We start from the raw sequence: 11,870 nt of genomic DNA on the forward strand, positions 1-11,870 counted from the left end.
CCCAACCCCCGCCCCAATGCCCCTCACCCAGCCCCATCCCAGCACTTAAAAAAAAGACCTGCACTCACTGGGTCTGGCAGCGATGATCAGGACCCGTGAGGGCTCGTGGCAGAGTCCCGCATGCAGTGCGGGGCAGCGGGGTTCACCCCTCCTGCCTGGTACCCACATGGCAGCTGTCACATCGTGACAGTGCAGTGTGGCTCGTCAGGGCGCAGCGCGCTGTCTGGGAGTGGGGGTGCCAGCACTTAAAAAAAAGACCTGCACTCACTGGGTCTGGCAGCGATGATCAGGACCCGTGAGGGCTCGTGGCAGAGTCCCGCATGCAGTGCGGGGCAGCGGGGTTCACCCCTCCTGCCTGGTACCCACATGGCAGCTGTCACATCGTGACAGTGCAGTGTGGCTCGTCAGGGCGCAGCGCGCTGTCTGGGAGTGGGGGTGGCTCCAGCAGTCAGGCGGAGCCCAGCACCGCTCAGTCCCAGTGGCTTCAGCTCCCAGACGGCGTATAGCACCCTGCTGAGCTGCACTGCCACCCACTGCCCCGCACTGCATGGGGGAGGGGTTCTGCCATGAGCCCTCAGAGGCCCTGATCAGTGATCACCACTACTGCAGCTAGTGAGTTCTAGGCTTTTTTTTTTTTAAGTTCTGGGAGGCTGGGGCCAGGCAGGGCAGCCATGGGGGCTTCTCCCACAGCTCCCCCCACCCAGGGAGAGGCAGAGCTGGAGGAGCTGTGGGAGAACCTGCAACTACCCGGCTGTGCCTCTCGCCAGCCAATCCGAATCAGTGCCGAATCTCCGATTCTGATTCAGCCAAATCGAATGGGGACAGCGATTCGAATCACCGAATCGAATCGAATACTTCCCTGTTAGCACAGGCCTATTAAACACTGTTATTCTAGCAGAGGGGTATGAAAATCAAATTGTTCCATATTTCCTGCTTTGACACCAAGACTGCCAGAGGTCCACCTTTTGGCTGGGACGCTGACTGCCACAATGCGAAGACTGTGCTGCAGTCAGAGTCCCTTCCTATTGCTGGGGAAAGTGCTGGCATAGTGACTACTTGCAGCCACTGCCACTCAGTTGCCACTTGAGTTGCCAAGTGTGCATGATTCTCATGGCCACCAGAGCAGTAAATTTAGTGGTGATGAAAACTCTGTGAGTAGGTGACTTCTCCCCCTGCTCTTCCATTCCAGCCCTAGGAAAAGACAGTGGGCCAGATGACTCACCTCCAGCCATATCCAGCCTGACAAACATTGACAGCCCTGTTCTAGTATAACTCCATCTGTACTATTGTTTACTCACATAACTACGACAGTAAAATATCACTGAAACAAAATATCTGTTCCAGTAAAACTTAAGAGAAGAACAGTAGTATTACTGAAATACTATAATAAGATGATTAAGTACTGGAGAATACCATAGAAAATTTATTTAAAATGAAAATATAATCTGTTTTTTTCTGATTTTTTTAGCAAATATAGGCTTGACTTGCTATTGAACTTCTAATTGAACAAACTTTTTTTTTTTTTTTTAGATCAATGAATGTATTCCTGATTGTCTACCTCTGTATTCTAATAAGTAAAGCATTAATAAATACAGCCTTGAAGTATGTCTGGCAGAGTGATCCGTTTCGTGATGAACCATGGTATAACCAGAAAACTGAATCGGAAAGGAAAAGAAATCTGGTATGGAAAATAACTTATTTTTGCAAAACATATGAGAAATGCTTGTTAGTAGAATCACCAGAAAACAAGATAATTTATAACATTTAGCAGAATTGTGCATCTAATTTCTACAGAAATTTTGGAAAAATTTAGTGAGCATAGATATTTTTTTAATTAATCTGTCAGAATACAAATGAGAATCCTAACGATTAAAGTTAATAAGTATTTTAAATTTTTCTGGATCGTTTTAAAAATCTCCCTCCCTGCCCCCCAAAGCAAAGGCCTTTCTTTGCCCCATCTTGATCTCTTCTCGAAAAGCTTTGTCATCATCTTCCACTTAGAGATCAGAAGGCAATATTTTACAGTTAGGGTGGCCAAAATCTGGAACCAACTTCCCAGGGAAGTGGTCCTCGCCCCTACCTTGGGCAAATTCAAGAGGAGGTTGGATGATCACCTGTCTGGGGTCTTGTGAACCCAGCATTCATTCCTGCCTGTGGAAGGGGGTCAGGCTAGATGATCTGATCAGGTCCCTCCTGACCCTAGCTTCTATGAAACTTACCTCCTGCTCCCCTTTTTTTTAAGAACCGAAACAAAATTCAGTTGTTTATACCACATTGGAATTCAACTAATACCTGGAGTTTGATACTTCAGACTAATCTAAGTACAATGCATGAAATGTATCAGCTACATTTCTCTACTAAAATGATCATCAGTGAAATAATAAATGATCTTGAAATTCTTCAGTCTTATCTGTCTATACAGAAAAATGGACTATGTGGCAGGATTGTTGAACCGGGGCATACCATGCTGTATATTCTTCTGTGAATTACCGCCATTTGTTCTGATTGGTTTTTATAGACTGATGAACATAACCATGTAGTAATTCATTTAGAAACAGATCTGTGCAATCATATGGACATATTATGTATGCATACACTTTGATACCTCAAGCTAAGAAAAGGAAACTCCTTTATTTGGTGTTCATGGAATACTTGAAGCCTGCATAAACCAGTAAAACTTCCGTGCTTTTACATTTATTTTTTTTCCTTTTCTGATGAATATTTTATCAGCTATACTTTTAGTTGTTTTCATAACTTATATTTTGTCTTTCACTCCACACCCTCTAGAACTGTTAACACATTTATATGTAATTGAAACTGAGAGCTCTGTGCCTGCGCATGTAAAAGAGATTCTTATAGTATGTTGAGAAAGAGAGCTTTCTTCCTCATTTTTCATTAGTAGTAAAGTCATAATCCTAACGGATGTACAAAGTGTGCCAAACATTGACTTCACTATAGAAAGAAGCACGGAAAGAAAAATTGTAGTGGTGGAAAAATGCGGATTTTATGCTATCAATATCCAAGAACATTTTTCTTACAAATAGGTTCACTTACTGCTTGAAAGGTATTCGGTATATAATCTTGCAAATGTGTATTTTAACTTTTAAATTTAAGTTGATATGTTGGGAAAAATCATCTTCTGGTTTCATTTCTTTGGCAGTTTCTTAGAGCATTTACCGACTTCCTTGCATTCATGGTTCTTTTCAACTACATTATTCCTGTATCCATGTATGTTACTGTGGAAATGCAGAAGTTTCTTGGTTCTTATTTCCTTACGTGGGATGAAGAAATGTTTGATGAGGACACAGGTGAAGGCCCTTTGGTGAATACGTCTGACCTCAATGAAGAGTTAGGGCAGGTAAATTAGTCATACAAGTTCTAACTGCTGGTAAATTTATTAACTGTTTCTAATAGTCAGTTATGGGCATTTTTAGCTTTAAAAATCAACTGTTACTTCAAATTTTGTTCTTAGATGTGACCTGTATTTCAGATACATTCATTAATTTTAGATGTTCAACTTGAGATGCTTGAGGCCTGATTTTTCAGAGATGATGATTAACCACGTAAATCAGTGGGAAACCAGTGACAGTTTTAGATGTTCAGAGCTTCTGAAAAATAGGCCTTATATTTGTCAAGATGAGCATCCAGACTTGGTGAACCCAACCAAGTCTTAATGAACACTTCTCTCGCATACCTCGGTGTAAGGGGACAGCACTCATTTTCATCATTATGCTAACAATGTTCCACATAGCATTTGTGTCTCTTCACATTTATTGTTGAAAATTAAATCAGAATCATGAAAGTGAAGGCTTTATTTATTCTATGGACAGTAATCCCCACAGGATTTTCAGTTTCCTGAATAATCTCTTGCTTTGGGTCTTTGTCAAACAACATGTTACACTTCCACATCTTGGCAGGTTGAGGGGTATGCATTAGTCAGTGTCAGTACTGACAGTTTATGCCTGGCTTAAATCTCATTAGTTTGGGCACTTCTCACATCAGCAAATTTCCTGTCTTGAGTTTGCCCCTGAAAAAGGAAAGTACCCTACCCTTTCGATTTCCTAAAAACCTGCACGTTGTTGTATTCTATATTATCAGAATGGGTACTTGGAAGCAGATATGCAGGTTCATTTTGGAAAGAGTCTATGGTTTCTGGCACATGTTACACTTAAGATGCAGTTAACCAGTTAATCATGTCATAACTAGTTACATGGCCACATGTTAATGCAATTAATGGTGTGATAAAACAACAAATAAACCACTAAGTTATAACACAAAATATGTGTAATAAATTTGTGGCTAGTTCCTGTCACACCATTAATTGAACATGTGCCGAGAATGGGGCTCCCGGCCACAGGAGTGCATGATAGCCCAGATTAGATGACAGCTTCCCCCCCCTTCCCCCCCCACCTGAGAGTCCAGATTAGCTGATGGCTTCCAGCTGCAGGAGCTTGCTACTTGCCTTTGCAGGGGGATCCCTGAATCAAGATCCCAGTCCTGAGCTCCCCCTACACTAGCAATAAGGTATGATGGGATCTGATGCTAGATCCCACAATCACATGTGGCATGGCAAGAAGCACAATTGTAGGGCTTCTACATCGGATCCCATAGCACCTTTAATGACCCACCTGCAGTTAAATGTATTAATTTAATTTAATTGCCTACCTGCAATTGTGGGGCCTGCAAGGTACACCAGTTTGTTAAAAAAAATTCCCACATTATTAATTTTAAAAAATCAGTAAGGGAATGCATCAATTTTTAGCAATCAAGGTATCATGTAACAATTTGGGGATCAGCTATTCTAAATGTTCTGCCATGCTAAACCAAACTTATGCTATGTAAACTAAAAGTGGTTCCAAAGAGAAGATACCTCACAACTAACTCCATTCTTGTACAAGAAATTAACTTTTTTTGCACGTTCTTTGTAATATAATCTTCACTCTGTGTGTAACCAAGGCTTTGATTTTTGTATAATTGTTGCCATTTGTGACACTTTTATTTTCTCTCAGTTTTATCCTAGCATAAACATTTTATTGCCTCAAATTATTATGTACTGGGTACTATTTCTAATTTATGCTCCTTTTATACATAAAGGAAATTTACAGGTTGATATTCTGTCATTAGAGTAGATTTCATTTCATAATTTGATACTAGGAACTTGAACTGGGATAATATTGTAAAGGTCACCTTGAAGAGAAACTGGAAAGAAGGGGTATAGTTATTTTTGGAGCAAAAAGAAATGGCAGTCATGGAAAATTTGGTCTTCTCACTTATTCAGTGGCTGTTAGATAGATTAATAGGAAGAAACCCAGCAATTGAGTTAAAGTCTAACTTTTTTCTTGATGACTAGTAGTAAAAATTAATTATTTATTATATTTAATACACTTAATGTTAACTTCAACTTTAAAAATATTATAATAGTAATTGAGAAAAATGATGCATCTGCTAGAGCCGCTGTCAGTTCCCCTAAAAAGAAAACAAAAAAATATCTTTGAGCAGACCTCATAGTCTAGTATCTCTGTTCTCCCTGCTTATAGTTTTCTTTCTGCCAGTATAAATATTGAATTGTAAGGTTTTGTGAAAGATGAAACCAACAGTAAAAAAATAATCTGGGAAAAAATCAAGGTGCATTGAAATAGTGCCAAATCAGATCGGCACTGATAAAAGGAAAATTAATGTTATTGGCTATCAGCATTTTTTTGGCTGGTGTAGTCAGTAATGTACCAATAAATATAATGTGCCTCCTGGCTGGAGCCCAGGACACTGCATGCTTGTGCACAGTTGCAACATGCACATGCCAGAAATGCAGCTGGGCAAGCAGGTAAGTCTGTGGAGAGGGAGGGGAGGAAAGGGGCATGGAGGGGCACAGATTGAGGCCCCCACAGTGAAGGAGGAACCCCCCAGGTTTGTGCATGGGGCGAGGACAGAGGTGGACTGCCCTCTGTGGGCTTGGGGAACTCCGCCTTGCTGTCTTTGCCCCAGGAACTCTGCACTGGTTGTGCCTGCCCTGCCCATCCAGCACTGGTGACGTTGTGCCTCCCACTACTGAACAGGCAGGGGATGCGTGGCCACTGCGCAGTTGCCAGGCAAAGGCAGCAGGGCGAAGAGCCCTGAGCCCACAGTGGGCAGCCCGCCTCTGTCCTCACTGCATGCACAAACCTGGGGGGTCCCTACCTCACTGTGGGGGCCTCAGTCTTCCCCCCCACGCCCCTTCCCTCCCCCCTCCACTGTAAATTGGTTAACAGATTGGTATCACCCAATATGCCTGGTGAATAATCGGCTATTGGTATTGGCCAAGAAAATCTTTATCGGTGCCCCCCTAAAAAATAGTTGCTAGATTTAGGCTTGTCAGCTGCTGTAAAGTAACTGTCCACATTGCCCTCTTTCACCAAGCCTAAACCTAGCAGTATGCACCCTCCCCCTTTTAGCTTGCATGTATATTTTTCCATATCCACTGAGTGATAAACTACTTGGTTTAGCTTTCACTTAACCCTTACAGGACACACAACAGTTACAATGAAGTAGCAAACTTATAGTAAGTCCCCATCCCATTTTTACTTGCTGTAATTTGTTTGCCTATACCTAAAATTCAAAATCTGTCCATAAATATATAGACAAAGTATTAATATACTGACAAATAGAAGTCATGTATCATGTTTTTCAAGAAATACTTATTGTAGCAAGCGAGACATTTAGCATGGTAAAAGAGGAAAATTAAGCTTATTATGCACATTATTGGGTAAATATAGCTCTGTTATCCCAGGGACTTTTGGGTAACACAGTTTTGATGGAAGTTGACACCCTAAAGGTTTTGAGTTATTTTATTTAATTATTCTTTGACAAAAGCTAGCAACTAGTCTTGCAAAAAATCATACCCAAGTGTAAATTTAGGGACAAACAGATTTCTCAAGGTTGGGCAACATGTTCCAATCCCTTTTTGTTAATATATTTCCTTTTAGGTTGAATATGTGTTCACAGATAAAACAGGAACATTAACTGAAAACAACATGGAATTCATAGAGTGCTGCATTGAAGGGCATGTTTATATACCTCATGTCATCTGTAATGGGCAAATCCTCCATGACTGTACCGGCATTGATATGATTGACTCTTCTCCAGGAGCAAGTGGGAAAGTATGATGCACCTTTAAAGTTTTGTGGGGGTTTGAAATATGAAAATTGAATAAGGTTAATAAAAGAAATCCTATAAGTATAATATTCTGGGATTTTTCATATTGTTGTAAGAATTACATTACAGCATATATACTTCCCTCTCTTAATTTAGATTAAGGTATTTATTTGCATAATAAAGCATTTCTCAATAGAATCCATCTTTTAAAATGGTCAGATATCATCATTAAATAAAAAACAGAATAGGAAACTTTGCCTGGCTGATCCCTATATTTTTGTACAGTTGACCAGTTTCCATTTTAAATCAGCCATGATAAGGAAAACAAGGCAAAAAAACCCTGATTTAAAAGTGGGAAACAGGTGAAAATATTGAATTATATATCTTTAGCAGGTGTAAAATGGGCATTTGGATAGTTTATTTGACATTCTGAATCCTTATGTTTCTCATCCTTGAGGGTACAATCTGCAGGTGAGTTGTATAGTTTTTCTCTTCAGATCAAAACTACAAAAGCAATTCTGCTGTGAATGTAGGACATATACAACAAAGTATAGCTAAAAAACAAGTTGCAACTCATAGCTATTTATACCTAATAACCTATATGGTTACAAAACTCAACCAAATGTCCAGGAGCTAGCAGTTACTATTTCAATATGTTTTCCAAGCTGTACTCAAGAGGAAAGACCTGCCTTTGCTACTCTCTGAGACTGTCTGACAATGTCTCCCTGCTTAGAAGTGGTGGGAGCAGTGATCTGCAATTGGTCCCTATCCCAATAACTCTAAACTTCCCCCCTGGCTGTGTCTAGATGAGCATGGCTGTGCGGTATGTGGCACCACAGACATGTCTGCAGTGCCACATACCACACATTCAGCTGTTCTCTGTGCTGTAAGGGAGCAGCACAGGGGGCAGGGGAGGAGGCTGACCTCTGAATATCCATGGGTTAAAAAAACCTATGCAAAAAACAAGAGGAGCAGCACATGCAGGGACAGTGTGCGCCACTCAAAACCAGAGCCTGGCTGGCCGGAGTGATGCTCCAGCTGCTAGCCAGGCTCCAAGTGGCAGATTTGCCACTGCTGCAGCCCCAGATGGACCCCAGGACCCCAGGTAAGGCTGTTGGGGCCATCCCAGTGCTGGTTCCACCCTCCTCTCCCGTACCTGGGTTCTGTGCTGCATCCGGTTTTGTTCAACATTTTCATCAGTGACCTGGAAATGGGAGTACATAATGAAATCTCCAGAGTTGGCGGATGATGCTAAATTATTCCAGGTAGTCAGATTCCAAGCTGGTTGACAAGCTGCAGAAAAATCTCTCAAAGATAAGTCAGTGGGCAAAAAAGTAGCAAATGATCTTCAAAGTCAGCAACTGCAAGGTAATGCATATATAGAAAAACAACCTCAACTATACATACATGAAGCTGGGCTCTTAACTAGCTGTTAACTCAGGAAAGAGACCTTGGACTGATTGTAGATGGTTCTCTAAAACATCAGTTCACTGTGCAGCTTTGACTAAAAAGCTAAAAAAAATGTTGGGCATTATTAAGAAGGAGATTGAAAATACAATGGAAAAAATCATCAGGCCACTATATAAATCTATGATGTGCCAGTATTCACACCTTGAATACTGTGTACAGTTCTGGTCTCTGCATCTCAAATAGGATGTATTGGAATTAGAAAAGGTACAGAGAAGGACAACCAAGATGATCAGGGAGATGGAGCAGCTGCCTTAGCAGGAGAGCCTAAAAAGACTCAGTTTGGAAAGGAGAAGGCTGAGGGCAGATATGATAAATGTCTATTAAATCCTGAAAGGCGTGGACCAAGTAAATAGGGAACTGTTGTTATTCATCATGTCCCAGAATACTAATACTAGGAGGCACCTATTGAAATAAGCAGAAGACAGGTTTAAAACTAATAAGAGAAAATACTTCTTTACCTGGCAAGTAATTAATTTGTGGAATTTGTCTCAGGAAGTTGTAAAAGATGATAAAGTAGCCAAGTTCAAAAGGGGATTAGACAAATTAATGGATGATCAGTCCATTAACAGCTGTTAAAACAGTCATGGATGTGTCCCCTGACTTTCCTAAATCAATGATGGTGGATGCCAGGGAAAGTATGATAAAGGTTAGGTCACTCTAGATATGCCATGTTCATATCCTGTCCCTCTAACAATTTATTATTGTCACTATTGGAGACAGGATAGTGGCTAGGTGGCCCATTGGTCTGATACAATATCACATTTCTGTACTGCTGAATAATACTATAATTACATTAAATAGTGTCTTTTAAAGAATTCCACACACTTAATTTTACTTTCTTTAAAATTTAGCAGGAAGATAGTTCTTTTGTCTTTGTACTAGTAAGATAGCTCAGACCCAGGCACCAAAGAATATTTTTCAGCCACAGGATTAATTAATTAAATTCTGTTTTTTTCAAATGTATGTTTTATGTAGCTTAAACTTGCCCTTTTTCTCCTGGAGCCAGATTTTTCTGCAGGAACCTATCTACTCCAGACAGCAGTGATTCCTAAACTCTAGCGTTTCAGCCCCAAATACGGTTACAGCACTTAATGAAAGGGTTCATGTGCACCGCCAATTATATCAGACAGGCTCAAACTAGAAATGGGCTTCTGATTTGGCTGGAACTGACGTAACATGGCCCTAGAAGTGGGGTTGCTGTGGGGAAAGATTGGGAATTGCTACCGTGCAGGCTTACCCTTCACAAGCAATCTACCTGAAAGTCTGGGCAAACCTTTCTTCTCCTCCCTTGCTTGTTCCAAGCAGGATTACATTCAGCAGACCAAGAATCTCTTATACAGGAATTACTGCAGAAGTCTGCCTTCCTCTTCCAAACTGCTTACTGTTTTTTATGCTGACCAATTTGATATTTAGAACAGCACCTGACCCTGACCACAAAACCTTAGTTTGGAAACTTCTGTTAGTTCCAATTTCTCAGCTAATAATGCACATTCATAACTATATAAAACCAAGCACAAATGAGAATAGTTTTAATTTTTTCTAAAACAGCATCCTTTAGAAGAAGAATTTAAAATGATAATACATAATTGTAACTTTCTCTTTATTTATTAGGAGAGAGAGGAGTTGTTTTTCCGAGCTCTTTGTCTTTGTCACACTGTTCAAGTGAAAGATGATGACAATATAGATGGACTAAAGAAAAGCCAGCTGTCGAGAAGGCCTTGTATATATATATCCTCATCACCAGATGAAGTTGCTTTAGTGGAAGGAATACAAAGGTACGATTTCACATTGATACTATTTAGGTCTCTGAAGCTTTTTCTCTTATTTTTGTTTTCTTAGATTTATAGAAATACAAATCACTGAAGCAGAAACTTATGTTTATCAGAAAATATAAAACAGCAAAGCACCATAAGCTTATATTGTTCAGTCAAGATTCTGATCTTCTCAATATGTAATAGTGATGTTTTCTAGCTGTGAATGGAATGAAATAAACAGGTAGCTTCTATTTCAGAAAAAAGTTAGTTTTAAAGACCTGGAAATTGCTAAACTACATTATTATCAATGTGTATTACTTGTAATTTTAGAGAATCAAATCGATTTTACATTGAATTTTGTAGGCTTGGTTACACGTATCTGAGGCTGAAGGACAACTTTATGGAAATTTTAAATCGAGAAAATGACATTGAGAGGTAAGTGCTTGTTGAAAATAAACTCACTGAAACTGAAGGGATTTTTAATTGTGTACAACAAATCTCTCTTCCTGAAGGCATGTTCATGTGTAATTAAAAAAATGACAAGAATTTAATGGAAAAAGTTAATGCATTACTGATATTTATAAATAAAAGATATTTTAGTTTTATATTCCAGTTTAAAATCAGTATAATGGAAAAAATGAACATTGATTTAACAGGGTAGTCCACAAGGCCCAAATTGAGCAGCTAAAAGCTGTTGCCAATTTGGCAGTGGCTAAGAGAGTGTTAAAACTATCTTTTGTTTGAGAAGTACCAGTTAGGTACTTGTGTTCAGGATTCAGCCACAACACTGGAAATATCTTTTTTCTTTAATTCCTTTTGGGAAGCCAGAGTGTGGCACGCAAAAACATTTTACTTGGCACACACGCCTTGGGGCAGATGGTGGCGAAGGAGCCAGGGCTGCATTGCCACAAGGATCGGGCCCCTTTCTGCTTCCCTGCTCTCCGCCCCTGGCACACCAACATCTTACAAGTCAAGGTTGCAGGTGTTTTTGACACTGCCCAAAAATCTTGCCAACCCCTGATTTAGAGAGTCATGGGGAAAATGCATTAAAGATGTTGGGACAAAACCCAGGATTTGAACTGTAGTGCTGCTTGCTCTTGCTTGTTTTCTTTCTATCTGTATGTATCTAACATCCTCTCCGTGCAGTGGTACAACTTAAGCAGGTGGAATGGAAAGTACCCTCATCAAACTAAAGTCGAGACTGAGGTTGCTAAGAAATCCGAATTTGAGTCATTTTAGACTGAGAAGGGCTTCAAGCCCTCCTCTCCCATTTTCTGGTCAAGTGCTATAACCACAAAACTAGAAACTCCCAAACTAGGGGTTGTGACCCTAAACACATGAGTATGGATGCTACCCTCATGCATGGGATCATGAGCTTCCAAAAATACAATTATAGTATTTTGGGTTCACACCAGAAGCGGGTTGCCCTTTCATAGATTCATAGATCTTAGGGTCGGAAGGGACCTCAATAGATAATCGAGTCCAACCCCCTGCATAGGCAGGAAAGAACGCTGGGGA

The 11,870-nt window shown here is 40.3% G+C and overlaps 1 protein-coding gene across 9 annotated transcripts in view; it reads left to right on the top strand.

Annotated features, from left to right (window-relative positions):
* Positions 1-11,870, top strand: part of ATP11A (ATPase phospholipid transporting 11A) — a 267,750-nt gene that overhangs the window by 173,856 nt on the left and 82,024 nt on the right. For all 9 annotated transcript variants that reach the window (XM_025196104.1, XM_025196100.1, XM_025196097.1 and 6 more), the window contains 5 exons: positions 1,531-1,681; positions 3,161-3,358; positions 6,960-7,133; positions 10,210-10,373; positions 10,716-10,787. In XM_025196104.1, coding sequence (XP_025051889.1) covers positions 1,531-1,681; positions 3,161-3,358; positions 6,960-7,133; positions 10,210-10,373; positions 10,716-10,787 — 759 coding nt within the window. The remainder of the gene's footprint in view (positions 1-1,530; positions 1,682-3,160; positions 3,359-6,959; positions 7,134-10,209; positions 10,374-10,715; positions 10,788-11,870) is intronic.

Source organism: Alligator sinensis, unplaced genomic scaffold, assembly GCF_000455745.1.
Source record: "Alligator sinensis unplaced genomic scaffold, ASM45574v1 scaffold288_1, whole genome shotgun sequence".
Taxonomy (NCBI): Eukaryota; Metazoa; Chordata; order Crocodylia; family Alligatoridae; genus Alligator; species Alligator sinensis.